Source organism: Rhodotorula paludigena (assembly GCF_050403205.1).
Source record: "Rhodotorula paludigena JCM10292 DNA, Rt_paludigena_JCM10292v1_ctg3, whole genome shotgun sequence".
NCBI classification, from domain to species: Eukaryota; Fungi; Basidiomycota; class Microbotryomycetes; order Sporidiobolales; family Sporidiobolaceae; genus Rhodotorula; species Rhodotorula paludigena.
The window spans coordinates 1-26,525 of record NW_027481455.1 but is presented as its reverse complement, the minus strand read 5'-3'; the positions used below and the strand labels follow the sequence as shown (position 1 = coordinate 26,525).

The window sequence follows — 26,525 nt, the reverse complement described above, 5'->3', positions numbered from 1 at the left end:
ACTTGCATCAGGTTTACTCGGCTGTCGTAACGCCACTCTCGTCGAGCCAGCTCTCGGGCCGAAGTGAGAAAGCTGACGAAGCGAGCTGCATTACTCGCGGTCGATCGTGAATCCTTCCTCTTCGTACTCTTTCAGCACCTGCCCCATCGCGTACCGGCACACGGGCGTCGTCGGCAGCACGACCGGCCCAACGACCTTGTGCTTCTGCCGCTCGAGCAAGCTTTGCGGCTCGCCCTCCTCGGTGACGGCGCCGCTCCACCGCAGTTCGAGGATCCGCCCGCGTACGAGCCCGTCGACGGCGCGCGCGCCGAGCTCGCGGCACAGCGGGAAGTACGGGAGCGCGTCGTGCGCGCCGGGTTGTAGGCGCTTCATGACGGTGAGGAGGTCTGCGGGGCGGAACTCGGACCCGTCCGAGTCGCCGAACGGGGAGGGAGAGGCGTGAGGCGAGCCGGCTGGGCGGAGCGACGAGTAGATGTGGAAGCCCTTCGAGCTGGACTCGTCGTCGGGGACAGTGGGCATCGAGTGGATAAGGTGGAGATTGAGGAGCGAGTGCGCTTGGAGGAAGTGAGAGGAGTGGTGTGCTGTGTGCCGAGAGGTCAGTTATGAACAGCTTGACGACAACATGGAAAAGGGCGCACGAGACACAGCGCCTTCAGAGTTGACGAACTCGGCCACTGCGGATACGAAGGAGAGCACGTGAGTCTCGGAGGATCAAGGAGCGCAGAACGAAGCGCACCATAGTCGCTCAGATGCGCCAGTTTGCCGCCGAACACGGGGTAGAGCTTGTCGAACGAGATCTTGCTTTGCAGGTGATCCGGGATGTGCGGTGCGAGTACCTCGTTATAGAAGCGGTGAGCCTCTTCCTTGGCCGGGTCGCCCATGGTCAGAATGACGCAGTGCTGCATCACGTCTGCGGCGGAATGACTTGTTAGCTGGCGGCGGAAGGCAGCGGCGACGGGCGACATACTGAGCGAGCGCAGCCAGTGGAGGTAGAAGGCGTCAGAGCTGGCGTGGAGGATGTCTGCAATGGCACAGAGTCAGTCATCCTTCACGTCCACAGAGGGCTAGCACGCACGACACAGCCGATCTTGCTTCGACAGCACAAGTGAGCTGTCGAGGAATGTCTTCATGGTGTCGACGGACTGGATGAGGGCCGGCAGCTGTCACATGGAGTGGTCAGTCGCGAGAAGCTTCGCGAGCAGATGGCTGCGCACCTTGTGCGCCTCGTCGAGGAAGAACACCGGTATACGCTTCGGTGGCGGCTTGAGCTCCTCCTCCCGCTCCATCTCCTCCGTCTTGACCGACTCGCCTGACGCCTCGCCCTCCTTCGCCTCGACCGCGTTCAGGCTCCGGGCCTCGATGAGGTCGTCATTCGAGCGTCTTCGCGGTTTCGGTGCCGGTACCGACCCTTGCCGCAGTCGCGCTTCAGTCGGATCCGCTTCGTGCGCGGGCACGCTGGCGCTGTCCTTCTTGCCGTCCTTGCGGTCCTTAGCGTCCTTGTCCGCCTGGTCCTCCTTTTCCGCCTCCTCCTTTTCCGCCTCCTCCTTCTTTTTGCGCTGCTCGAGCGACATCGGCTCGAAGCTCCAGTAATTGAGCAAGGCGCTCTGAAAGAGCTCAAGCAGATGCGCAATATCCTGCGGGAGCCACCTTGTCAATCAGGCGTCTCGCTTGAACGCAAAGGCGGTGCACGCACGCTCGACTTGACCTCGCCGCCCTGCTCGATCCGCTTCTGCACTGCCGCGCGATCGTGCTTGAACGCCCAGCTCTCCTTCTCAAACTCGCCCCAGCCCCACTCCTTGCCGAGGAGGTCGGGAATCGCGGCGAAATACGATTCGAGCTGCGTCGAGAGCGAGAAGTAGAGCGACGAGAGGTCGGCGAATCCTGCTATCCGCAGGTCGAAGTGCAGGACGTGGTAGCGGTCGGAGGAGAGGACTTGGCGAAGGAGGGCCGTCTTGCCGACGGAGCTGGCGCCGAAAAGGACAGTGAAGGTCGGGATGGACCCGAGCGCGCGCTCGATCGCCTTGATCTCGTTCGGGCGCTCGAAGAAGCCAGGTAAAGGGGAGAACGTGTGCGAAGGCGGGACTGTGAGGACCGAGCACGGAATGAGCAAACGTTGTTCGAACAAGCAACTGGCAAACGAAAGAAGCGCACTCTGAGACCGTTCTTGGGCCTCCTTGAGCTCCTGCCGTGCCTCCTCGAGCAGCTTCTTCGACTCCGTGAGAGACCTGAGCACCTCGGATGGCTGTGTCGCTTACGCAAGGTCAGCTGAATCGCATGCGGTTGAGCGATGCACGGTGAGACGTACGTTCGAGATGACGCCCAGCACCTCGCCGATGCCAAAGAACCCTCGGCGCGCTCCTCCTGGTAGACCGAAGCCTGTGCACGCTGCCTGGAGGCCTGGGCTACGCGACTGAACGGGTGGCACCGCCGACCCCACCTCGAGCCGATGGGGAGGAGCAAGGGAGGGACGGGGCCCGGCGCGGAGCAGCCCAGCGGCAGCTCCTCTCTGCGAGCGGTGCAAAGCTGCACGACTGGATCTCATGCTCGCGTGAGCCAGTGGCAAGCGGAGAGATACGGCGAGGATGACGCGCGAGATCGCGAAGAGGCGAGCATCGCTGTGTCCGCCTTTCCGCCTCTCTGTTCCCGTTGTGACGCTTTGCCAGACATCCGTCACAGTATGGCTCTCGGAGCCGTCGTTCAACGCACCGCCGAGTGGAACACTCGCTTTGCCGCCTCCTCATCAATCGGCTGCAGCTCTGGCAGGTTGATGCACCGTGCTGCTGCTTCTTTGGGCCTTTCGAGCTCCACCTTCTGAGGAGTTGCTTCTCTCTCGCGCCTGCGAGGGGCGAACCGCGCGACAGCACCTGTGCCGCAGGTCTCTTTCTTGCGTCTGCAGCTTCGTGTGGAGTTCCTCGGTACCCTCCGCCATGCGGCCGCATCCCAATTGGCTTCGGACTTGCTCATTGACTTGTCTGCTGTCGTGATCTATGCGTGGGGGCACGGCACAGCGAGTAGAAGGGCGACACCTCGCTTCGAGCGCAAGTCTTTTTCACTGCTCCAACCTCATCCGCTCCGCCTGCATCCTCCTCGCAACGGCGATCCCCTGCTCCTGATCCGAGATCAAGTCTCTGATCATCCTTCCCATCTCTCCGCCCTTCCCCGCCCCGCCCTTCGCCCCATTTCCATCCCCGTACGCGACCTCCACCTCCTTGAGCGCGCCCACGAGCGCCGCGATCGCCCGCTGCCGCGCGGGCACGTCCGTCCAGTACGCGAGCTCGCGCTCCGGGTGCGCCGGGTCCGACGCGGGCGGGATCGTCTCGAGGCGGACGAGCGTCGTGCGCAGGACGGCGCGCACGGGGTGTCCGGGCGGGAAGACCAGCTGCGCGCCGGCCCAGGCGCGCTGCGCGGTCGAGAGAGAGGTGGAGGTGGGCGCGTGGGCGTGGAGCTGGAGCGCGAGGAGGAGCTGGAAGGCTGGGAGGACGGGGTAGGACGAGGGCGCGAAGGAGGGCGTCGAGTCGAGCGGGGCAGTGAGGGAGGTGAGCAGATGCTGGAGGTGTAGGACGGCGACTCGCGCGTCTGCGATAGAGGCAACAGTCCTGATCAGCCTTCGAAGCAGAGCAGGAGAACGCGACAAGAATGCGACAACGACATACCCGTATTTTGCTCCTTCTCTGCATCTGCGTAGGCCGTCTTGGCCGCATCAAGTGCAGCGTGCACGCTCTTGTACGGGGTGGAGGAGCGGCATGCGGGGCATTCGACGGACGTGACAGGCGAGTGGCGAGCTGCCGGCGGATCGAACTCAATCAGCATCCCGACGGATCTCAGCGCCATTCTGACATGCGCGACGCACGCGGCAGAGCAATCAAGCCCTTGCACCCTTCCTTCGGGCACAGCAGCGCGTCCCGCGGATCGACTCCGCCCTCAGTCCTCTCGCACTCGTCGCAGCGGCACTCGAACTTGTACCTCTCCCGCAGCTCGGCGCGCCTCGTCTCGCGCGGCAAAGCGAGGTCGACATAGCTCGTGAGGACCTCCTCGCCCGCCGCGATGGGGCGGATGGCGACGACGGCCATATGCTTGGGCGCGGAGGGCGAGGGGAAGGAGGGGAAGACGACGACGGCGTTGGGGGCGCACGAGTGGTTGAAGAGCGCAGTGAGCGGCGAAATGGAGACGCCGAGATTTGAGAGGTCGGTTGGGGAAGTGAGCGCGAAGGAGTTCGAGGTGAACTGTGAAAAGCGCGACACAAGCGACATGAGCGAGGGCGCAGACTCGTTCGCGGTCGCGCGGAGATAGAGACGAGACCAAGACCTACCCGGGAGCACAAGTCGAGGACGGCGGCAGCGTTCGAGCAGCACTTTGTGAGCGTATCCTGCCCGACGTACTGTGCGAGCGCCACGGATAGCTGGAAGAAGCGTTCTTGCTCGTCCGGAGACAAGCGTGACCGGTCTGCGCGATTGATAACGTCAGTATACCGGTGGTAGGGGAATGGCGCGTGTCAAGGTGTCGAGACGCACGCGATTCAAGCGAATCGACCTCTTGCCTCTGTATGACGGAACGCGGATCAGCTCCGCACCGCTCGGGCTGATAGAAAGTACGAGCGCACCAGCTTGTCTCCCTTGAGCTCGCAAGTCCACAACAGCCGTCCGAGCGCACGCACAGGCGTGTCCGGCACGCCTTTCTGCCCCTTTCCGACGGCCTTGATCGCCGAGCGCAAGGCCTGACACTCCTTCTTGTGCACTGTCCAGTCGGCCTTCTGACAGCTCTGCGCAGGCCGTAGCGGGTACGAGGGCGTAAGACAAAGGGACGGACGTAGGAAAGTAGGGTAGAGACGCACAGGCGAGCAATACTGCACGACGTGGCACAGCGAGCACTGCAGGAGCTTGGCTGGGGAAGAATTCGTGCTCAGGTCCTCGACGGAGCGGAAGCAGAAGCTGCATCGACTCGAAAGGTTGGCGTTGTCGAGGGTAGAGACGAGAGGAGCGGTTGCGAGCAGAGTCGTGCCTGCAAACGGGTTCTGTCAGGGCTGCTTGTTGTTGGCATGGTCATGAGCAGTTTTGGACTGACCAGGCTGGATCGCATCCTCGGCTACTACGCCTCGGCCACGGCCCGACAGCTCTCGCACTTCGAGAGACGAAGGCAGGTCGGGATGGGAGTATGAGAACGGCACAGCGGGAGACGTCGGTTGGCGAGCTGCCATTTGAGATGTCAGTGAAGGTGCCCACGAGCTGTTAGACCGATCAGAGCGCACGAGCCGGAGAACCGTCATCAGCATCGGGTCGAGGAGACGAGGTCGACGGAGCAGCGGAGGACGCGGGAGGTTCTCTCAAGGTACGCTTGGCCTTGAGCGCTGCCCAGTCTGCCATCGCTCGGTGCTCCCTTACACTGCTAAGTCCGCGGCTGGTCAGGAGCAAGGCCAAGGTGGAGGTCGGCTGTCGCGGCAAGGCGATTCCCGCGCTGCGTCCCTTCGCTCGTCCTCCTTGTCCACTTCTAACGCTCCAGACCAGAGAGTACAGCATGGCCGGTATCGAGCAGCTCGCACAGAACGCCCACTTCGGCGGCGTCATCCGCAAGTACTCGTCAGAGTCCAAAGCCCTCGGCGGCCTCAAGACCCAATTCAACGTCTTCCTCCCCAAGGAGGCCCTTGACGGCGAGAAGGTCCCGTGCGTCGACTTCATCTGTACCCCTTGCGGCGCTTGCTGGTCGCGGGCTGGTGTGGACCTCTGTCGATATCAAGGCATGTGGGGAGAAGCGCAATGTTGGCGAGCGTCCATGGTGGGTCCGGCGGTCCGGTTCGACAGTCTACAGAAGGTGTGTCCCGTTCGGGGCTTGCCAGTTGTGGAGCGTCTCGAGCGCGAGAGGCCTTTTCCGCGTCGCTTTCGCTATCTCCCCTCGCGTACTAACGCACCTCCATTCCGCAGAGCTCCATTGCAGACGCCTTGACACAGCACATAACCACATTTCAGCTGTGCGGCTGCTGACTCGCCTCTGCGTCTTCAGCGTTCTTTACTACCTTGCCGGCCTGACCTGCACCGAGGACACGGCGTGAGTGTGCCCAGGCAGTGCTTAGAAATCCTTCATAGCGGTTGCTGACTACATTACTCGGTCGCAGGCCGTGGAAGGGTGGTTTCATGCGTGATGCGGCTGCCGAGGGTGCGTTCCAGAACGAGAACCGTCGGCATGCTCGCTCAAAATTGCATGCTGACGCTTCCTTTCGCTGTGCGAGAGCACAGGCATTGCCATTGTGTTCCCCGACACGTCGCCCCGCGGCGCGGGCATCGAGGGTGAGGAGAAGGACTGGGACTTCGGTATGTTCTGCGCCCTCTCTCATCCAGCGGAACAGCATTTGACGGCATAAGCTGCGCAGGCACGGCCGCTGGCTTCTACTTGAACGCGACCAAGGACTCGTGGAGCAAGCACTACAACATGTGGGTCGGAGTCGACATGTTGGAGGCTGCGTATTCCGCGCTGACACTCGCTCGCGACCGCAGGTACGACTTTGTCACTTCCGAGCTCCCCTCGTTTCTCTCGTCCCTCTCGCTCCCGCTCGATCTCTCGCGCTCGTCCATCTTCGGCCACTCGATGGGCGGCCACGGCGCCCTCACGCTCTACTTCAAGTCGCTCCTCGCGTCCTCGCCCGCGACCGCGTACCTCTCTGCGTCGGCGTTCGCGCCCATCACCAATCCGACGCAGTGCCCGTGGGGCGAGAAGGCCTTCTCGGGGTACCTCGACGGCGGGGTCGAGGAGGGCAAGCAGTACGACGCGACCGAGCTTGTCAAGCAGGTCAAGGGCAAGGAGGTCAAGGTCCTCGTTGACGTCGGTACTGGCGACCAGTTTTACCAGCAGAAGCAGCGTGAGTCTGTTGTTTGCGGGCGCCCTCGCGTTTTCCGGCCGGCAACCTTTCGTCCACATGTCTCCCATTTCGCGTCATTGCCCCTCGATGGTGGCGCTGCATCGATCCGTGCTCGACGAGCGGCCGATTGACATTCTCGTGACTCCGCAGTTCTGCCCGAGAACTTTATCGCCGCGCGCGATGCCGCCGGCTTCTCGAGCAAGGACATCGAGGTCAACCTGCACGAGAACTACGACCACTCGTACTACTTCATCTCGACGTTCGCACCCGGTGCGTGCCTTCTCTCCTTTACTCTGAGCTGTACTCGGCGCCGAGGTGCTGACAAGGACGGCTCGCGCAGCGCACGTCAAGTTCCACGCCAAGATCCTCAAGGCCGCGCCGAGCAAGATCTGACTCACTGTAGATTGCCTCGCCAAGCTGTAGCAGTGCAACAGAGTACAAAGCGTCTGTGATGCATCCAGCGTTGTTCGAAAGGCGAGAACGCTACGCCGCCTGCCTGATCTCGCGCGCGCGCTCAGCGAGAAAGTCGCGCACCGTCCGCGGCTCAAAGGCGTATTCTCCCGTGTTGAGCAGCGAGTTTGCACTGTCCTGACTGTAATCGAAGCCGCCCTGCAAGCGATCCGGACCCAGTGTCGCTCAGTACTGTGTCGCAATCCTCCCCGGCGAGACGAGGAAGGACCCGCACCAAGCTGATCATGAGCGGAATTGCCGGGCCCAGCATGCCTGGTGGAAGTGTGGGCTTGACCTCCTGGTACCGCTTTTTGAGGCCGTCGCTGTCGACATAGTTGCGCTTGACCGTCCCGCCGGCAATTTCCTCCCAAAGGTCGGCCGCCTTGTCCAGCGTGAGCAGGTCCGAGTAGATCCTCAGGCGGGATGGGATAGGTGCCGCGGACGAGCTGGGGGCGTGCCAAGTCTGCAGCACGGCCGAGAGCGTGAACGGGCCAAGGTCGCGCAGCGAAGTGAATGCGACGGGGTGCTCCGGGCGCGGGACAGTCCACTCTGTACTGCTTGCCCCAGTCGAGATGCCGAGCCAGTCGGAGAACGAGATCTCGAGGATGAGGGCGTTGTACACGGCGAGGACCTGCAGGCCCCGCTGCTGCGCCTCGGCGTGGTGCGCCTGCTTGTTCGCAAACATGGGCGACTGCACCGCGTCCTGGTTCGCGCCGTTGTGGTCCGTGCCCCACTCGGAGGGAACGTAGATGCGCACGCCGGCACGGACGGCGGCGTCGAGCAAGAGGTGCTTGTTCGACTCGTAGGTGCCCTCGGGGCTCGACTGCGCGCCCATGGCGCTGACGAGCACGTCGACGCCCGCCAGCGCTGCATCGAGCGACGAGGTATCCGAGTAGTGGATCTCGCGGATTTCGACACGGCCGGCCGGATGCGCGCGTGCGGAGGCTAGCTTGGGCGAGGCGGGCGAAGTTGTGAGGATCCGCAGGCTCGACAGGCGAGAGTCCGAGACGGCATCGAGGAAGGAGCGTAGAAGCGCAGAGCCGACCAGTCCTTAAGCAGCGGAAAGCGAGCACCGAAGCAGGAATCGAAGAAGCATAGAGACAGCAGCCGAACGACGCGGGAAGGGGATCAGGTCAGCTCGAAGTCTCAGACAGACATTGAATAACGCACCTGTTGCGCCAACAAGCGCCAGTACCGGTCCTCCCGCCATACTCGCGAATGAAGGTGAGGGAAAGGGAGAGAAGGCGTATGTAAGCCGACAGGTGGGGCGGCGGCGGAGCGGAAGCGTTCGAGCCGAACTTGGGTCGCACGCAAGAAGGCGTGCGTCTCTCGCCATGCGCATCAGCGGATGACGATAGAACGCTGCGTCGTGTTTTGCAGAGAAGATCGCCAGCGGCAACACGTAGAAGGGAAGGGGAAGGGGATGAAGCGGTACAAGGGTTTGAGGCAAACACGAGCTGCGGCACTTTTTCGGTGCGGCGCGGCAGAGGCTGATTAGGGTAGGAGAGTGTCTACGGCACGACGAGGGTGAGAGCGAAATAGGGAGAGAGGGAGGAGAGGAAAGGAGCAGTGGTGTAGCAGCAACGAGGAACAACGGAGAGAGTGTGGACGAGCAAAGAGTTGGTTATATACGTCACGGCAGGGCACGAAGGTATGGACGGGAGAATGGCACGGTATGGACAAGAACGGGGGGTAAAACAACTAGACACGGGGGATGAACAGATGGGACGGTACATGCGCACAAATACGCTGGGGAATGGGCAAGGCCAAGAAGGTCGCCTACGAGGCCGACCAAACAAGTACGAGAAAGGCGAAAGGTTGAGTGCGGCGCTAGACGAAGCGAGACAAGGTGGCGGCGGGAAGAAGGCAGGCGGACGATGCCGAGTTGTCGCGCCGTCACTTGTTGCGCGCAGTGATGGCGCGCGCTCGGCGGCTCTTGAGCTCGAAAGTCTCCTCCTCCGACTCTTCGCTCATGTCCTCCTCGTCGACGGCAACGGGCGCCTTCCTCCCTCCGGCACCGTTCTTCGCGCCGGCATGCGGCGACGGCGGCGTCGCGCGGAGGTCGTCGAGCTCGCCATCGGGGTGCACACTCCCGTCGTGCTGCAGCCCGGGGACGGCCGAGAAGCCCGTGCCGGCCGCGAGCGCCTCGAGCGCGGACGTCTCGACAGAGTTGGAGAAGACGTCGTCCTCCTTGCCCCACTTGGGCACGTTGGCATAGTCGCGCTCGAGCGTCTGCCCCGCGCCGTACAGGATGGCGGGGATGCCGCCGCCGTCGCGCTCGCGGGCGACGTAGCCGACAATGTGGTGGCACTGGCACGCTTGCTCCGGGTGGACCTGGGCGAGGTAGGTCCGCAAGGAGTGCACCTCGGCAAGCAAGTTGCGGCACTCGGCCTGCAGAGCGAGATTGCGGGTGCAGAGGTCGGTCGATGCTGTAGCGCGAGGGGCAGGAAACGTCAGCATGCTGCGCTCGAACCCGCGACCAGCGCAGGAGGGAAGACAGAACGCACCCGACTCGAGCGCCTCGACCCGCTCCTTCTTCCGTCTCCGACTCTTGCTCGCCGCAACGCGGTTGCGCTCGAGCGCGAGCTTGCGCTGGCGCTCCTGCTCCTCCGGGTCGAGCTCGATCGTCGTCTCGAGCGTCGGATCCCAATTCTTGGGCTTGCGCCCGCGCTTCTTGCCCGGCGGCTTGGTCGGCGCGGCGGGCGCGGCGGTCGGGACGACTTGCGCCGCAGCGGAGCTCGTCGACGCTGCGAGAGGAGGCGCGGGCGCAGCGGCCGGTGCCTTAGCCACCGCCGCCGCTGCACCCTTCTTGCCACCCTTGGCTGCCTTGGACGAGCCCGCGGGCGCAGGCACGGGCGGTTGAGGCGGCGCGAGCGGGATGGAGGACGGCGCGAGACTCGCGATCGGGATGGGCGGGTGCTGCACGTTTGGCGGGAGCGCCGTCACAGCGGGGGCGAGCGGGTTCGACGCCGAGATGCCTGGCGGGAGCGGCGCGGATGGGTGCGCGACGGCGAGGCCTGGAGGGACCGGGCCTGCGAGGGCCGGGTCGACGGCGAGGGGTGCGGCGAAGGCGGACGGGACGTGCGGGAAAGGCGCGTACTGCGACAGTGGGTCGAGCGGGGCAGAGATGGAGTCGAAGGGCAACGGCTGCGAAGCGAAGGGGAGTGGAGCGACGGCAAGAGGAGGGACGGAAGCGGGAGCGAGGGTGGTTGCCATGGCCGCGAGGAGCGCTGGGTCGGCGTACGGCGCGGTGGTCGTCACAGGAGGCATAGTGAAGGGAGCGGGCTGGGGCTGGAAGTGGGCGAAGGTCGACGAGGAAGCGGGCGGGAGGGTCGACGCGCCGAGTTTCGGCGAGGGCGGCGAGGCAGCGATGGACGTGTCGGGCGAGTCCGTGGTGGTGACGCTTTGCCCGCGCCTGCTGCGCAAGAGAGACGATCCGGTCGTCGAATCGAACGAATTGTGCGCGGAAGAGCGTAACGAGTACGTCGACCCGGATGCGGCGAACGGGAGCGGAGAGTCGTTCGGGAGGCCGATTCCGCTGTCCTGCGCGAGGAGACGGAGCGCAGGGCGCTTCGCATGTGGCAGGAAGTCTGCTGCTGCGCCCGTGTCGTCCATCCCGCTCAAGCCAGAGCCTCCCGGGGTCGCCACGGCGGGACTCGACGCCGCCCGCTTGCGCTTGTTGCGCGTCTGCGGCAGCTCGAGCGGGAGTCCACCCCGCATCGTCGACCTGGCCCCCGCATGCTGCTGTTGTAAGCCCTCGATGTCACGCTGGCTGACGGTCGCACCGACGGCGGCCGGGTCGACGACGGCAAAGCTGCGCTCGAACGGGTTGATCTCTTTGGCGTGGGTGAAGAGGCCGGGCTGGTGCGCTTCCTTGAGCGGCGACGGGCCAAGCGGCGCTGCTGCTGCTGCCGCTGCTGGAAGCAGGGCTGCAGGGGCTGCGGCGGGCGTGAAGAGAGAGGGCGTGAGGAAGCGGCTCCAGGGCGAGGGCGAGGCGGCGTCTCCGCCGAGGGCAGCCTGGAGCGAGTTGTCGTCTGCTGCACGGGAGTCCATGCACGTTCAGGGAGGGTCAGCGTGCGCGCTGCCGGCAAGAGAGACGCGGGGACAAGCGAAGGAGATCGAAGCGCGCAACCCGTGTGGGGCGGGCCAGGCACGGGCGCAAGGGAGGGCAGAGACGCACCGCACACTGCGCCGCTCGCCATCCTGTGCAGCACTCGGGCGGGCAGGGGGCCAGGGAGCACTGGACGAGGCGAGGCAAGCACCCACTGCCGAGCGCAGAGGCCAACACCGCCGCTCCCGACATCGCCGAGCGAAGGTGCTTCCCGGCCCCATCTCACCAAGATCTCTCCCCCTGTCGTGATCGTCCAAAGTGATCGTATTGCCCGTCTCACTCTCGATCATTACCTTTCGACTATTCCTCTCTGTTGTATGGTTCCGCCCCGGTTGAGAAGGCCGACGAGGTCCCCTTCCTTCCCGAAGGTGCGTCTCCTCGCAGCCTGCGCGCACCTCTTGCGCCCTCGCCCGGCGTGCATTACATAGACAGGTCTGGACAGGGCATTCTAGCAAGACCAGAGCGACAGGCCGGCCGCATCGTCGCCGAGAGCACGGCTCGCCTTCGTCTTCGTCTCCTGTTCGGATGCTCCGTCGGGCTCAAGGTCGAATGCTGTGCTCCTGTTGCTCCTCTTTCGGCGAAACCTGTGCGCTGTAGCAGAGGGAAGCGAGAATAGCGCGCGCCGACACGTTCCAACCCGCCGGTCCAGGCTCTGCGACCCGCGCGTGCGTCTCATTCGATCGTTCCGCGTCTCGCGCTCTCTCTGCTTCCCTCAACCCGCCCGGCCGGACTTTCCGACACTCTCTCCGCGCGCTCTGCAGGCCAGAAGCACACGTTCCTTCCACATCTCCTGTCCCCACCGCGTGCTGTGCACCTTTGCCTCCCACCTCGCACCCCGTCCATCACTCAACCCGGCCGCCAAGCATGGTGCAGATCACCTCGTTCGCGACTGTCGTCCTCGCAATCGCCTCTTGCACGAGCGCGTGGGCATCACCTGCACCGGGACACGCCGCCGGACACCGCGCAACCCTCGGCGAAGGCTTCGAGAAGCGCGTCCGCCGCGCCGTCGCGCCCCTCGAAGAGCGTGATCTCGAGGAGCGTGCCGTGCCCAACGCCAAGTTCAAGCGGGCCTTCTCTGCCAACTACTATTCTGCGCTGGTCGCAGTTGGCGCATCCTACACCGGTGCGTTCTCGCCCTCGGTGAAGCACCATTTTGTTCCCGTGTGATGTCGCTCACCCCTGCTTCTTCCCACCCAGACAACGCACACTGGCGCGACTCGAAGTATGCGGGCTCGCTGCGCGACTATGCCCCGTACAACAAGTACGGCGGGCGGTACTCGAACGGCCCGGTCGCCGTCGAGTACATGGTCAAGTCGGACGCGTCGCCCGCGCTCAAGCAGCAACAGGGCGGCGTCAAGCTCGTCGATTACGCCTACGGAGGCAGCGTCGTCGAGAACGGCCTGTCGGGCACCGGCTCGAGCTGGCCCGCCGCCAAGGACCAGGTCGCGAGCTACCTGTCGGACCTCAAGGCGGGCAAGGCCGCCGTCGGGAGCGGCCGCGTGCTCCACTACTTCAACAGCGGCATCAACCCCGTGACGCAGATCTGGAACAACGCCCTGTCGGCGGGCCTGTCGTCCGACGCCATCGCCAAGGCCAAGGCGGGCATCACGGCCAACATCCAGTCGTACGCGGCGGCGATGCGCTCGATCAACAAGGACAGCGCGGCCGTCGCCAAGCTCCAGGGCGGCGTCGACTTTCTCCTCGTCGGCATTCCGCAGATGGACCTCGTCCCCTCGATCGGGTACCAGGTCCCGGGCTCGTACTCGTCGGCCAAGCGCTCGCAGGCGCTCGACCTCATGAAGACGCTCTCGAACCAGTACAACAGCGAGCTCAAGGCGCTCGCGGCCGCGCTCAAGTCGGAGAACAAGAACGGCCGCGTGTTCTACTACGACCTCGCCGCGCTGTGGTCGTCGATGCACTCGTCGCCCAAGTCGTTTGGCATCACGGCCGGCGCGTCGTCGACGTGCTACAACTCGTCGACGGGCGGCGTGTGCGGCAACCCGGCGTCGTACCTCTATTTTGACACGCTCCACCCCGTCACCAGCGTCCACAAGTGCGTTCACCCGTATCGCCCTCGCCCGCCTCTCTCCGCTTGTCCCTGACTTTCTCTTCCCCTCGCGCAGGCTGATGGCGCAGAAGATGAACGCCCTCGTGCTCGGCACTTCCTCCTAGACCCGCACAGCACGACTTTCCCTAGACGGTCCGCCCTCCGTGGCGGACCCGCTCTTGTACGACTTGTGTTTACGGCGATTGGACGGACGGGGTAGACGAGTATTATTGTGACTCTTCGCAGTGCCGGGTGTGTTCTCCTTCTTGGGTTCTCGCGTTCTTCTCCGGTACTCTCGGCCCCTCACGTTGGATAGCTCCTTCTCCCTCGTTCCCTGCAATTCACGCCATCTTATGCCTCTCTCACCGCTCGTCATGTTTAGAGGTTGCGAAAACATCTGTTGCTGGACTCGTCTGCGTCACACTGTCTGTCCTCGGCAACGAGCCGCTGTTCACCGGGTCCTGCGAGGGACATTTGAGTGTAAGTCAAGAAGGAGGGCAAGAAAAGGAGGGGCGTCGCTTACGGTAAAAACGTCTGCGCCTGGTTCGCCAAACCCGTCAGTATCACGTTGATCCTCACCGGCAAAGCCAGGAAAGACGGCGCACCTGGCAGTACATCGCATGCGGGCTCTGTTTCCACGCAGCAAGCGCGGCGAGGATGAACCCGATGAAGAAAAGGAAGGACAACACGACGTAGATGATGGTCCAGATGGCGGGCGTGAGCGCCGGCATCGACTCCCAGTGCAGGTACGGGCACGACGGGTTCTGCTTGGCGAAGAAGGCGTCGTCGGCGACGTCCCAGAGGACGTAGAAGCTGTTCATTACGCCGAGGAAGAGGATGTAGAACCGCAAGCCCCAGGCATGGTCGACAAACCTGCGGAAGACAATCAGTGAGATTAGGAGGATCCTGCATAGGGCGTATTCAGTGCGTTTGTCGCACCAGAGGCCCACCTGCGATCGTGCTCGACGTCAGCTTCGTCAAGCTGCCATAGAGAGAGGAAGATGCGGGCCGCACCATGAGACCGACGGCAAGGACAGTCATGATCTTGGCCGAAACCTCGACACGCAGGAAGACGCCGATCCAGCAGATCACAACAATCTGCGAGTTGGCGCGCGGATAAGTGAGACGGAAGTCCACGGCCGGTGGATCACGAAAATTGCTGGCGAGAGGAGAAAAGCGACGACTCACAAAGCTGGCGATCTTGCTCGCGAGCGTGTTGAACCCGCAGAATGTGAGCACTCCGCCGACAATGATGGAGAAAAGGTAGCCCATCGGGAGGGCAGCAAAGGGGATGGGCAGTTCGCGCGCGTCCTTGATGGCCATGCGGGTCAGGCCGCCAACCTTCGGGTCGATGACGAGTACGCCGATGTGTCCGCCCATGCAAATCGTGACGAGGACGTGACTGCGCGTTGCGTTGTCAGACCGAAGGGAATGAATGTGGCAGGAATACCCAGCGTGCGCACCCCATCTCGTGCACGGCGACCGTGAAGACCTTGAAGGGGTAGAGTAGCTGCAGGCGAGCATTGTGTCAGGATGCTCTGGCAAAACCCGGTGCTCAATGCAGCCTACGTCACGCAAGATGAAGAGGTTCCAGCCGACAGCGATGCCGACGAGGCTGCCATCTGAATGTCAGTCGAGGCGGATCTCAATTTTCGGTGAGGACATCTCACTCTGCAGCCCAAAATGTCAGCGTGATCTCCGTGATTCGCAGAGCGATGATCAACGTACAGATGGCGATAACATCTAGACGTGGACATGGCGCGAACTTAGTAAAATGAACCAGCCTCGACGGCCGTTGCACACGCACAGAGCGTAATTGACTGATCGTGCGTCGGTTTGAGCCCCGTAAATTCCTTCTCGTCTGCATCGCCCTGCCGGCAGACCGTCTGCGTGCTCTGCGCTGCGGGCGTCTTGGTCTTGGTCTTTGTCGTGGTCGGGATCGTCGTCTTTGATGTTGAGTACGTCGTTGTAGTCGGGTAGAAGGTCTGTTGCGAAAGCGAGTCAGACAGATTTGGAGGAAACTGAATTCAAGGAAGCCCACGAGGGTCAGGTAAGACGGGCCGAGGACCGTCAACGTCGAAGCACCGCGATACACGGTCTCTACGATCGTTCCGCCGTCCACGACCGGCGACTCGCCGTAGGTTGTGTAGATCGTGACCTCTTTCGGCACTTCTTCCGTGCTGCATCAGCGGGCGTATCAGCTGATTGAAGCCGGATCGACGCGTGAGACAAGAGCACTTTGTCACCCAAACAGTCGATGTGGACGTATCCCAGCCTGGAAAGCGGGCGTGAGCTGCCATGATGACGAGAAAAGCGAAGACTGGCTCACCTTCCCAGCGCTTCTGTGCCCTCAAATGCCCCCCTTGCCGACCAACTCTGTCGTCCGCCTCGCCACCTTGTGCCGCCTCGCCAGGATCCGGCACTGCCGTCCGCAGCGGCAGCACTGCGGTCGCACCCGGCCTGGACGGGCTCGGCTCCTCCGTCCGGCCTGAAGCGCTTCGCCTTACGTCGAACTCTCCACAGTGCCCGTCAGCTGACGTGACTAGCTTTGCGGGCGTAGCTGTAAGTGAGATGGATGTGGGGGAAGCGGGTGAAGCTGATGCTTCAAGTTCGTCGAGTTCGAGGATGGCCCCTCGTGAGTGCGCCTGTTCGTGGTCCTGCTGCCAGCACGTCAGCCGTTCTTCTGATCGAGCAACAGGGCTCATGAGCACAGACGTACATCAGGCAGGTCGTAGTTGAGTGACGAGATCAGAGGTGCGTGACCCGGCGGCGAAGAAAACGCAGAGGCAAGGACAAGCGCGACCAGCGAAGGTAGAGCGGTCGCGCATGTCGCAGTCGACGAAAGCGCCACAGCAGCCATGTAGAAGACTCAGGCAGCAAGCAAAGAGGCAACAGCCAGGCGAAGCGGAGACGCCGAGGTCCGTCTGTTTGTCGCGGCAAGAGAGGTCCGAGCGATGGAGAGGCGGTGTCGCCCGCTGCACCAGCCACTCAATCGATTCTGCTTATCAGGTAGTGCGATGCAAAGATGCAGTGTCTGTCGTGAAAGGCTTTGCCCTTTACACGTCTTTCCGTCGTTCCGTCGAGGCCGGAGTTCCTCCGTTCGGCGACGCTGCGGCGGCCTTCCCCTTCTTATCCTGCTCGGCTGCAGCGAGGAGTAGTCGCTCCACGAGCTTCGTCTCGCTGTCCCACAGCTCGGCGCCGACTGAAGGATCGACCGAGTCGAGCGCAGGAATCCTGCGGATGGCAGACGTCCCGCCGTCAGTCCATGCTACGCTTCCGGCCCAGGTCTTGACAGGCTGCGAGCCGACGCACCGGACCTCTATGCCTTCGCGGTACAGCGCGCCGCCCCTCACGCGCATCCTCCCGGTCGTGTCCTCCCCGTCCGCCTTCTTCCCCTCCGAGCTCCCGTTGTCCGCCGATGACCCCTCCACATCGCCCAGCAGCGCGCCCAGCACGCCCTGCGCCGCCTCATCGGCGCTCTTGGCAAAGAGCCAAATGAGCGGATGGCACGCGATGAAGACGATTAGCCTCAACGGCGTGGCGAGCGAGGGCGCGATGTGCGCGCGGAGAGACGCGCGCGTCAGGCCGGGGCAGACGGACAGCGCGAGGAGCGGCGTCGAGGGGAGCGGGAGGTCCGACAGTTTGGGCGGCGCGTCGGCGGACGGCGAGGGCGCCGCGGCGGAGGCGCTCGCGGCGGTCGAGACGCGGCGCTGGAGCTCGCGCCAGAGGAGGACGCTCGCGAGCGCGACTTGGCCTTCTGCGAGCCACGGCTGCGAGCGCGGGAAGGGCGGCGCATCCGGTGCGAGGTAGTCGAGGTCGCCGGGGCGGAACGAGCCGGGCGCAATGGCACTGTAATACGGACTGACGGTGTTGATGAGGCGGAGGGGGGAGGTCGAGGTTGCGGCGGAACGGAGGAGGATGGGCATGAGGAGCTGGACGAGCGCATGTCGGCCCGTCAGGCGCGAGAGGCGGTACTCGCTCAAGCGCTCGTCCCCTGTGTCGAGCGCCCATGCCTGTTCCGCGCCGATGGCAAGTGACGAAGGCGCACCTGCGCCCTCGCCGTCGCAGAAGACGATGCCGTCGAGCCTCGCTTCGAGGTCTCCGACCAAGCCCTCCCTCGCATCCTTCTTCCACCGCAGTACAAAGTCGCGGATCGACCTGACGGACGTCAAGTCGCACTCTTCGGCGTACAGGCGCTCGTTCTCGGAGGACGAGCGGAGTACAAGGAGGAGCTGCACGACCGAGGGCGAGAGCGGAGTCGGGTGCAGGGCGATGATCTGTGCTCCTCTCGCTGCGAGCGACGAGAAGACCGACAGTCCAGTCGATGAGAAGCCTCCCTGCGCACGTCAAGCAGAGTCAGCGGATGTCCTGCAGGCGAAGGATCCCCTCGAGAGGCTGCAGCTCGCAACTTCGGCCATCCTCGCCCTGAAGAGGCCATCAGCAGACTCACGACGAGCAAGTACGTCTTTCCCGCGAGCTTGCGCTCCTCGCGGCAGACGAACCCTCGGCTCCACGTCCGGATCGCGAGGACGAGGGCCGCGAGCGACCCCCACTTTGCGAGCGTGTAGAGCCCCGCGGTGGGCGAGTCGAGCGAGAGATAGTGCGACAGAGACGCGAGGGGCATCCTGCGCGAGTCGGCTGCCCCGGTCTGCGGACGAGGGGCGCAGGGTCGAGGCAGATGAGCGAAAGAGGCGGTGCTGGGTCCTCGAGGGCAGCGAAGACGGCGCTTCGCACGAGAATCGTGAGCGATCCAGCCTCTCTGGTCACTAGGATCTCGCAGGGCAGACAGACAAGACAAGCAGAGCGGCGATGCGCGGTGATGATTGCACGACGAGTGAGAGTGAGTGAGTGTCCTTCGAGGGTCCTTGTGCGGAAGTCAGACTGCGACAGCGAGAGATAGAGGGCGACAGGGTGCTATGCATGCAGCTACTGCTGGAAAGGGGGAGCGGAAAAGAAAGGGAGCGTCCGTTCGCGGCGGGTCGGGAGCGAGCCTTCCTACTTGAGGAGCTCGAGGAGGACGAGGAGCGAGTGGCACCCGAGGAGCTTGAAGACGACCTTGAAGTCGTGGCGCAGGAGCTTGACAATGGCGACGAGGAGCGAGCCCGAGAGGACGAAGAGCGCGTGCAGGAGCGAGATGATGCTGCGGGCGGCCTCGGAAGGTCAGTCGCGAGCCAAGCTGGCCGGAGGGCAGGAGAAACGCACGTGAGGATAATGGGGCCGAGGTGCACGCTGAGGAGGAGGACGAGGCCCGTCGCAGACGAGACGAGCGCGACGAGCGGCTTGAGCGCGATGCAGAGCGCGTTGAGCAGGCCCGCGACGAGCTGGGCCACGACCGACACCTCGAGCTTGAGGTTGGCCTCGCCGCAGATCTTGATGATGCTGGTTGCGGCGGCCTGGATGACGACGTGGATCTCCTGCGTAGAGTGCAAACAGAGGAGATCAGCGACTCTGCTCAGCGCGAGATGAGGAGAGTGGAGGGGAAGGGACGCACAGCAAGGATGCCCGAGATGGCCTTGACGATGGCGCGCGCGTCCTTCTTGTTGACGCCCTCGAGCGCACCCTCGAGCTGAATCCCGAGCGTCGTGATCTTCTTGGTGCACGTCTTGAGCGCGACCTCGATCACGGCGTGGCCCGTCAGACCCGCCGACGCCGACCCCGAGCCCGAGCCCTTGCCCTTGCCGCCGGAGCCCTTGTGCTTGGGCTTCTTGGTCATGCCGCCCTTGCCCTTGCCCTTGCCAGAGCCAGAGCCGTGATGCGAGCCCTTGCCGTGACCGTCCGACGACGAAACAGCGTGGTGGTTCGCGTCGCCGCCGTGGCCCTTGCCCTTGCCCTTGCCGTGGTCGTTGGCGCAGGCGCACTCACCGCCGCCATTTGAGCCTGCCGAGGCCGATGCGCCCGCGCCGAGTCCGAGTCCGAGACCTGGTCCGCCGCCGAGCAGGCCAGAACCGCCGAGTCCGAGCCCGAGTCCGAGCCCGCCGCCGCGGTGGTGGTGGCCAAATGTGCGCTCCTCGAGCGTGTGACCGGAGGAGGGCTGCGCGACGGGGGAGGGCTCGGCGAGGACCGAAGAGGCGGCGAGGCCGAGGAGGGAGACGAGCGAGAGGGTGAAGCGCATCGTGGTGGTGGTGGAACGAATGTAGTGAAGAGAGTGTGTGGGAGTTGGAGGTGAAGCAAGCCCGGGTAAGGTAGGGAGCGGTGAGAGTCGCAGAAGCGGATGAGAGAAAAAGAGAAGAGAGGCGGCTCGCCCTCTCAGAGCGCTTTATAGCGCACGGAGGTGAACCGCACAAGGCTCGTGGGCGAGTCGTACGGACCGTCGACCGCTCATCGAGACAGCGCCAGCAGGTGGTAGCGCGAACACGAAGAGAGCGACACGGACGGTCGTGGCCGGAGCGCGTGTCGCCGAACGAGGCATGAGCGCGCACGAAAGGCTGCAGCAGGAACGGCTGCGGGCGTTCTCCGAGGTGCGCGCTGAATAGGCGGCTCGCCTTGATCGGACGAGGGAGAGGGAGTGAGCGGGTTCCGAGCGGACTGAGCGGGAACGCAAGCTGGTTCAAGCGTGCACAACTCGGCTCTTCACGGTCGGGAGCAAGCACGCCGGCGTGCGTACGGTCATGCAGTGCGCAAGGGTCCTCGTTTACACGGCCCGACTTCCGGCGCCAGCCCGTTTGGTGTACACCTCGACCGGTCGCCGGAACGAGGTTCCTGCGCGCACGCCGACAAGGTCAGCTCGCACTCCCAAATTCGCCATGGCCTCTCCAGCGCACAGCGCAAAGCCTGCAACAAGATCGGGCGCACCTTTACGCCCCGACTCGCCGAGCAGCTCCCTCTTCTCGAACCCGACGAGCTCGAGCAAGACGCGCTCAAAGTCGCCGTCCTCTGCGCGCCAGCCCTTGTCTGCGCCCTCGACGAGGCGCGCATAGTTGTCCTGAAGCTCCTGCGGCGCGGTGCGGACCGAGCGGGCGTACGTGCTGAACGGCTGCGGCTCGAGGAGGAGCTTGCCGCCGGGGAGGAGCGAGTCGAAGCAGCGCCGAAAGAAGGTGAGGAGGCCGACGTTGAGCGACTGTAGGTGGATCCATTTGGTCACTGAGAAGCTGCAGCGAGGGAACGTGATCAGTCCACGCTCCGGGTGTGAGTACGAGATTCGAAGGACGCACGCGACAATCACGTCGTACCCTTCCCGGTCCGAGTCGATCTCGCTGTTGACCCAGTCGGCCTGCACGATGCGGACGTTCTCTGGAAACGCCTTGACCTCCTTGGGCAGGGCTTTACGCTTTCCCTTGCGCACGGCGCCGTGCGTCTCGGTCTCGGGCGGATCGTGGTACGTCGTCAGCAGGTGCTTCGGGGCGGGCAGCGGGCCGAACATGCGTGCGAGGGACGAGGGGAAGTAGAACGGAGTCGAGGGGAGGAATGGGGACGTCGCTTCGTCGAGCTGCAGCGGCGGGAGCGGCGGAGGCGGAGAGCGGGAGCGCTGGCGCTTCTCGACAAAGGCCGCCTCGTCGACGAGGCGCTGCAGCGGCGCCTGCCTCGACCACGTCTGCTCGACTGTGTGTGCGCAGGAGTCAGTCTAGTGCGGAAAGGTGAAAGCGAGAGCGTCAGACTCACCATGTCTCCGAGCCGCCTTGACGAGGTCGCCGTCAATGTCTACGCCCGTGACCCTGTGCGCCCGCATGCGCTGCGCAAGCTCGACCGTGACCGCCCCTGCGTTGCACCCAACATCGAGGACCCTCTTTCCGCGAACCCACTCGTCGGGTACGAGAGCGAGGCGCTCGTCAGGGGCGTCGTGCGCGGCCGTGACGCGCCTGCGGGCATAATAGCCGCGAAAGTTGCCGTTGGGCGCAGCGGCGCGCTCGCGCTTCCTCGGCGGGTGCGCGGCGTGCGACGGGAGCGAGTGCGGGTTGTCGGGCTGGTGCAGCGTCGGAGGGGCACGCGCAGGCGGGTCGAGGTTGGGCCGGGCGTCAAAGAGGCGCTTGGGGTGCGAGTCGGGGAGCGGAGCCATTCCTCGGACAGGCGAGGGCTGCGAGCGAGTCGAGATGACAAGGTCAACCCGCGCAAGCGGAAGCAAGTCGATGACAGCACGTTCGCGTCATTCGTGTTGCATGGGCTTGTTCGCACATCCTGCTAGCCTTCCACACTACCAGGGATACACTGCAGCTCTGCCCGCCTTGGGCGCACTTGCTTTAGTACCTCTCCTCGACCCTTCTCACTCCGCTCGCAAGAGAACGCCCCTTGCATTGTCCACACCCAACCACTAGCACCCCCTCGGCCCCCCAGCCCACGGCAGTTTCGCAAACTCTGCCTCGGAGAACCGGAGCAGGCTGCTCGTGCCGTGGTCGACGACGGCGACGAGGATCGTGCGCCTTCCCGTCTTGAGCCGCGGGTACGGCGACGGCTTCCGAGGCGCGCCGCGGCCGTGCGTAGGAGTGGAAGTTGGTGCAGAGGAGGCAGAGGCGGAGAGCGAGGGGAAGAGGCGCGGGAGGAGCGGGACGGACGAGAGGAGCATCGTGAGGCGCGAGCGACGCGGCGAAGGAGGTGTGCCGCTCGGTCCTGCTGCAGGCGACGGGGTCGGGCGCGAGTTCGCTCGCGCAGGCTTGCCGGCACTCGCGGCTGCAGAGGGCCCGGGGCGGGGCGGGACGCTCGAGGGCCCGCGGGAGGGCGCAGGCATCGGGCACGAGTCGAACATGGCGGTGAACTCGAACAGGTCCGGCATGGGCGTCGTCGCACCGCTGCGAGCGCACAGTCCGTATCAGATTGGGCAGCTCGCTGAGGAAAACGGAGGAAAAGGATCGCACTTGATGACGACGAGCTTGAAGTCGGGCGGCGGCGGCGCGCTCTTCTTGTACTTGGTGACGGGCTTGTACACGTGGAAGAAGGGCTGGTACGGGTGCAGCTCGAGGTCGGGCAGGTCGGGCGCCTGCGCCGCGGTGGGGACGGGGGCGAGCGGAGTGAAGACGGAGGGGGCGTGCGGGAGCGGGCCGCGAGGGAGGGGCCGGTCGTGACCCGAGGGGATGATCTGGAGCCGCGAGAAGATCTTGTCTGCTCGGGCGTTGAAGTGGTAAGCGTCAGCTCGGAAGACGCAAAGTGGACGTTCTCGGCGCGTACCGTAGGTCGTCCACCTCCCGCCCGCCGCCAGGTAGTCGTACCTCCCCTCCTGACTCCCGACCCTGCGCGTCGTCCCCAACCGTAACCGCTTCGGCGCCGACCCACCCTTCCTCCCCTTGACCAGCGCGACCAACCTCCTGACCAAGCTGTGCACGAGCGCCTGCGCCGAGAGGAACGGGACGACGAGCGCGTCGAGCAGAGTGCGGTACAGCGGTGCGGGCTTGACCGGCGCGGGCTTGCGCTCGGTGCCAGGGATGGGACGCGCGCGCGTGACGACGTAGCCGAGACGGCGCAGGAAGGCGTAGACCTGCGCGAAGGAGGAAGAGATCAGGACGACGGTCCAGCGGCGCCCTGACACAGGCCTACGAAGCGCACCTGGTATCGCTCTGGCGTGAGTTCTGCATGCCCGATGCACTCGTCCCATGCCTGCTGCACGCTCATGGGGACCCTCTGCCCCTCGTCGCCCTCGCGCCAGAGCTCGACCGCGCCGCGCTCGACCATGTAGAGCGCCTCCTCGGGGACGAGTTCGAGCTGGCGCCGCGCGACGTGGAACTGGCCAATGTTGCCAAAGTGGATGCCGTACGCGGCCGTGCCGGCGTCGCACGTCGCGCGCCCGCCGTCGAGCTCGGGGCGCCAGGTGAAGCTGTTGTGCGCGCGCGAAGAGTGGTGGCGAGAGCCGGACGAGAGGGCCGTGTAGAGCGCGTTGCGCGACGAGAGGAGGAGGTGCTGCTGGTGCGCAGAGAGGGTCGCTTCGTTGCTCGACGGCGGGAAGGCGTCGGACGCGGCGAGCGGCTCAAAGTCCTTCTCGCCGCGCTTGGGGATGAAGGGGACGAGCACGGCGCCCTCAGACTTGTCGCGGTTGGCCCTGGGTCGAGCGGGGATGCGAGGCGTGAGTTGCGTTCGTTCGACGAGTCGCGAGAGGAAGAAGCGAGGGCGCACTTGGCAAACGAGGCAAAGCGGGACCAGTCGGGCAGGGCATCCTCCTCTGCCTCGTCCAGGTCGACCTGAGCGGCGCTCGGGCGGTCGTCCTCCATAGTGTGCAGGTGCGTCGAGGTGCGCGAGCGATCAAGCTGGGAGCGGGTGCAGCGGGCTGGGACAGGACCTCTGGGCGTGCAGCGGTGGCCTGGTGAGAGTCGAGTAGAGCACAGCAACGACCTGGCACGACCGCGAGTCTGCTGCACAAAGGAAGCGGAAGTGGGCCAAGGCGGCCTTCACGCTCAAGACGATTCTAACCCTCGCCTCAGACGCCCTCGTCCCGCATCTCTCGCTTGCCAGCAGCAGAACCTCTCTCGCGACACGCAGACGTTTGGGAAACCGACATTGCGCAGGCTCGAGCGGGAGAGACGGCGGGAGCGACAACGGGCAACCGCGACCGTGCCTGCCTTTCGGCCGACTCTCCTGAACCCCCGACGCAACCCCCCACACACAGCAGCAGCTCCAAATCCGCTTAGATCTTGAAGCCACGCGACGCACGGCGACCACGGGCGTTCTGTAGAGTGCGAGGGGGGGCGGAAGAGTGAGCGGGCGTCCGATCGCGCAGAGCTCTCGCGGTGGGAGATTGGGAACGCACCTCCTCCTTCTTCCCCTTCGAAATGACGTACGGCTTGGCGTGGTTGACGCCCGAGCCTGCGAGAGACGAAAGAACGCGGACCGGGTCAGCGACTGGCGAGGAGAGGGGCCCGACGACGGAGGGCAGGTGGACCCCTCCCGAGTCGTCGCGCACGCAAGCGAGACGAGAAACGCACCCCAGTGCTTGACAGCCTCGCGGGCGTTCTTCTTGCCGCGGAGGAGGAGGGTGTTGGCGCCGGTGGGCTTGCGGAGCGCGAGCTGGTCGAGGGTGAGGCACTCGCCGCCGGCCTTCTCGATGCGGGCGCGCGCGGTGCGGGTGAAGCGGAGGGCGGCGATCGAGAGCTTGGGGACCTCGGCGATGCGCTGGTCGTCGGTGATGGTGCCGACGACGACGACCGTGTGCTGGTCCGAGACGGCCTTGGCCGACTTGGAGACCTGGCGCGCGATGCGCGAGATCGAGACCGGCGGGCGGTTGATGCGCGACATGTACAGACGGCGAAGGACAACCTTGTTGAACTTGGAGTCGGTACGGCGGGCAAGGAAGCGGTAAAGCTGGCGGGGGAGGGACGAGGTTAGCGGGGGTGCCCCGAGGAGGTCGACGTCGTCTGCCGAGAGGGGGGCGCGCCGGGAGGGGGCTCACCTTGACAAGAAGGAGGAGGTAGGGGTCCTCCGACTTGGGCGCCGAGCGGTGGCCCTTCTTGACGTGGTGGCGCTCAATGTCGATTCCCTGCGGGCGCGCGACGAGGTCAGCGCATGCTCCGCGCGCGATTCCCGGGTTGCCTGCAAAGTCCTTCTGTCCCTCTGTGCAGCCCTCCTAGTGGTCCACCAGGGCGCGCAACGGGCGAGGGTGCGCCGGGATGCCCCTTCTCTCGCCTCGAGTGCGGATGCGCCTGGTCCCCCGACTGCTCGCCGTCCTCGCGCGCCCGTGCGGTCCCGTGCGCGGCGCGCGTTCAGTGCAGTGCGTTCGGGTGGATGGCTGGAGCGCTCTGCGTGCAGCGAGGCGGGACTGTGCGGGTCGAGGCGGTGCGGGCTAAAAGCTCGAGCACGGCAGAGGGCGGGGGGTCGCTCGCAGGCTGGCGGAGGTTCGAGGCGGGACGGGCGGGCGGGGGCCAGGGAGCAGAGGACAGAGGGCGGATGTTGGACTTGCCATGTTGACGAGTCGGCACGAAGGAGAACAGGCGCAGAGGGACCGAGTCGGCGGCGCGGCGGCTCAGAGGCGAGACGAGCTGGGGACGGCGCGCGCCCCTTACTCGCCCTTACTCGCCGCATTCGTATTGCGCAGTTGTATTCCCACAGCAACCACACCGCACCCTTGCCACTACTGCCACTCTCGACCTCGCCTCGCCTCACCTCGCCTCGCCTCACCACCCCGCACTCGCCGCCATGGACCACGGCTACCCGGACGCACCTCCGCCCGCCCCGCCCGCCCACGACGACCGCGGCTACCCGCCCGCCCGCGACTCGCGCGACGAGCCCATGCGCTCGCCTCCGTCCGTCATCTCGCTCGCCGCTCCCACGGCCCACCCCACTGACCTCCCCGCTTGCATGCTCGCTCGCTCACAGCCGCGGCGCTGGCAGCCGCTACGGCGCACCCCCGCCCAAGCCCTCGAACGCTCCCGTCAGTCTCGCACTCGCTCGCTCGCTCGCCTCGTCCATCTGCAGCTGCCGCTCGACTCTCACTCGCTAGGCAGCAGCTAGGGGCATCAGAGCGATGGATCGACACAGCTCCTGACCTCACCTCTGCCGCCCGCAGACCCCGGAACCGTCCAACGTGCTCGGCGTCTTTGGCCTCTCGATCCGCACGCAGGAGCGCGACCTGTACGAGGAGTTTGCGCGCATCGCCGACACGGAAAAGTGCGTCATCGTCATGGACCAGCGCTCGGGCCGCTCGCGCGGCTTTGGCTTTGTCACCATGGCCTCGGTCGACGACGCGCAGAAGGCCATCGACGCCCTCAACGGCATCGTGCGTCCTCTCATCCTTCCCTCTCTCTCTCTCTCTCTGCCTGTGACAGCATCTGACGCCTGAGCACGTTGCCGCGCGCCCACAGGACCTCCACGGCCGCCGTCTCCGCGTCGACTTCTCGGCGACCAAGCGCCCGCACGACCCGACCCCGGGCGAGTACCGCGGTCCCAAGCGCGACGACGACTTCCGTGCCCCGCCGCCCATGCGCGGTGGCGGCGGCGGGTACGGCGGCGGCGGTGGGTACGATGACCGCTGGGGTGGGCGTGGCGGCGGCGGGTACGGGGGCGGCGGGTACGGGGGCGGCGGGTACGGCGGCCGCGTCCCTCCCCCGCGCGACGACCGCTGGGGCTACGGCGGCGGGCGCGACGACTACGGCCGCGACGACCGCTACGGCTCGTCGTCGTCGGCGGCGCGCGGCGGGCGGTACCGCTCGCGCTCGCGC

At 65.1% G+C, this 26,525-nt stretch overlaps 12 protein-coding genes across 12 annotated transcripts; 3 read left to right on the top strand and 9 right to left on the bottom strand.

The window, feature by feature from the left end:
- Nucleotides 1-90: 90 nt before the first annotated feature.
- JCM10292_005061 (uncharacterized protein) lies at nt 91-5,360 on the bottom strand (the record flags this gene model as incomplete). The annotated part of the gene is made up of 18 exons (XM_076645960.1): nt 91-581; nt 639-674; nt 737-910; nt 968-1,021; nt 1,076-1,160; nt 1,215-1,634; nt 1,694-2,082; nt 2,152-2,242; nt 2,306-2,402; nt 3,195-3,576; nt 3,654-3,782; nt 3,851-4,223; nt 4,310-4,443; nt 4,512-4,539; nt 4,655-4,759; nt 4,832-4,998; nt 5,062-5,187; nt 5,246-5,360. The coding sequence occupies 18 exons, from the start codon at nt 5,358-5,360 to the stop codon at nt 91-93; spliced, it is 3,396 nt and encodes a 1,131-aa protein (XP_076508239.1).
- Nucleotides 5,361-5,511: 151 nt separating this feature from the next.
- Nucleotides 5,512-7,240, top strand: JCM10292_005060 (S-formylglutathione hydrolase; the record flags this gene model as incomplete). Its single annotated transcript, XM_076645959.1, has 8 exons — nt 5,512-5,657; nt 5,995-6,039; nt 6,107-6,147; nt 6,228-6,302; nt 6,362-6,422; nt 6,486-6,847; nt 6,998-7,117; nt 7,188-7,240. The coding sequence occupies 8 exons, from the start codon at nt 5,512-5,514 to the stop codon at nt 7,238-7,240; spliced, it is 903 nt and encodes a 300-aa protein (XP_076508238.1).
- A 90-nt stretch (nt 7,241-7,330) lies between these two features.
- On the bottom strand, nt 7,331-8,507 carry JCM10292_005059 (uncharacterized protein; the record flags this gene model as incomplete). Its single annotated transcript, XM_076645958.1, has 3 exons — nt 7,331-7,456; nt 7,533-8,347; nt 8,468-8,507. The coding sequence occupies 3 exons, from the start codon at nt 8,505-8,507 to the stop codon at nt 7,331-7,333; spliced, it is 981 nt and encodes a 326-aa protein (XP_076508237.1).
- Nucleotides 8,508-9,193: 686 nt separating this feature from the next.
- On the bottom strand, nt 9,194-11,499 carry JCM10292_005058 (uncharacterized protein; the record flags this gene model as incomplete). Its single annotated transcript, XM_076645957.1, has 3 exons — nt 9,194-9,726; nt 9,805-11,334; nt 11,478-11,499. The coding sequence occupies 3 exons, from the start codon at nt 11,497-11,499 to the stop codon at nt 9,194-9,196; spliced, it is 2,085 nt and encodes a 694-aa protein (XP_076508236.1).
- A 773-nt stretch (nt 11,500-12,272) lies between these two features.
- Nucleotides 12,273-13,580, top strand: JCM10292_005057 (uncharacterized protein; the record flags this gene model as incomplete). Its single annotated transcript, XM_076645956.1, has 3 exons — nt 12,273-12,531; nt 12,606-13,461; nt 13,532-13,580. 3 exons carry the CDS (start codon nt 12,273-12,275, stop codon nt 13,578-13,580), a joined length of 1,164 nt encoding a protein of 387 aa, XP_076508235.1.
- A 326-nt stretch (nt 13,581-13,906) lies between these two features.
- On the bottom strand, nt 13,907-15,755 carry JCM10292_005056 (M50 family metallopeptidase; the record flags this gene model as incomplete). Its single annotated transcript, XM_076645955.1, has 12 exons — nt 13,907-13,916; nt 13,979-13,995; nt 14,061-14,328; nt 14,395-14,405; nt 14,470-14,553; nt 14,644-14,857; nt 14,919-14,965; nt 15,025-15,077; nt 15,184-15,198; nt 15,263-15,440; nt 15,497-15,635; nt 15,694-15,755. 12 exons carry the CDS (start codon nt 15,753-15,755, stop codon nt 13,907-13,909), a joined length of 1,098 nt encoding a protein of 365 aa, XP_076508234.1.
- Nucleotides 15,756-16,511: 756 nt separating this feature from the next.
- PBR1 (putative oxidoreductase) lies at nt 16,512-18,079 on the bottom strand (the record flags this gene model as incomplete). The annotated part of the gene is made up of 3 exons (XM_076645954.1): nt 16,512-16,689; nt 16,768-17,792; nt 17,906-18,079. 3 exons carry the CDS (start codon nt 18,077-18,079, stop codon nt 16,512-16,514), a joined length of 1,377 nt encoding a protein of 458 aa, XP_076508233.1.
- A 371-nt stretch (nt 18,080-18,450) lies between these two features.
- On the bottom strand, nt 18,451-19,567 carry JCM10292_005054 (uncharacterized protein; the record flags this gene model as incomplete). Its single annotated transcript, XM_076645953.1, has 3 exons — nt 18,451-18,595; nt 18,658-18,869; nt 18,947-19,567. 3 exons carry the CDS (start codon nt 19,565-19,567, stop codon nt 18,451-18,453), a joined length of 978 nt encoding a protein of 325 aa, XP_076508232.1.
- A 519-nt stretch (nt 19,568-20,086) lies between these two features.
- On the bottom strand, nt 20,087-21,448 carry JCM10292_005053 (class I SAM-dependent methyltransferase; the record flags this gene model as incomplete). Its single annotated transcript, XM_076645952.1, has 4 exons — nt 20,087-20,154; nt 20,248-20,543; nt 20,607-20,994; nt 21,055-21,448. The coding sequence occupies 4 exons, from the start codon at nt 21,446-21,448 to the stop codon at nt 20,087-20,089; spliced, it is 1,146 nt and encodes a 381-aa protein (XP_076508231.1).
- Nucleotides 21,449-21,700: 252 nt separating this feature from the next.
- SEN54 (tRNA splicing endonuclease subunit SEN54) lies at nt 21,701-23,585 on the bottom strand (the record flags this gene model as incomplete). The annotated part of the gene is made up of 5 exons (XM_076645951.1): nt 21,701-22,175; nt 22,242-22,485; nt 22,552-22,858; nt 22,927-23,416; nt 23,491-23,585. The coding sequence occupies 5 exons, from the start codon at nt 23,583-23,585 to the stop codon at nt 21,701-21,703; spliced, it is 1,611 nt and encodes a 536-aa protein (XP_076508230.1).
- Nucleotides 23,586-23,998: 413 nt separating this feature from the next.
- Nucleotides 23,999-25,389, bottom strand: JCM10292_005051 (uncharacterized protein; the record flags this gene model as incomplete). The annotated part of the gene is made up of 5 exons (XM_076645950.1): nt 23,999-24,040; nt 24,122-24,177; nt 24,297-24,672; nt 24,761-24,847; nt 25,381-25,389. 5 exons carry the CDS (start codon nt 25,387-25,389, stop codon nt 23,999-24,001), a joined length of 570 nt encoding a protein of 189 aa, XP_076508229.1.
- A 114-nt stretch (nt 25,390-25,503) lies between these two features.
- Nucleotides 25,504-26,525, top strand: JCM10292_005050 (transformer-2 protein homolog alpha/beta; the record flags this gene model as incomplete). Its single annotated transcript, XM_076645949.1, has 4 exons — nt 25,504-25,610; nt 25,684-25,738; nt 25,874-26,083; nt 26,169-26,525. Coding segments are annotated over 4 exons (729 nt in total), but the record flags the coding sequence as incomplete, so codon positions are not given.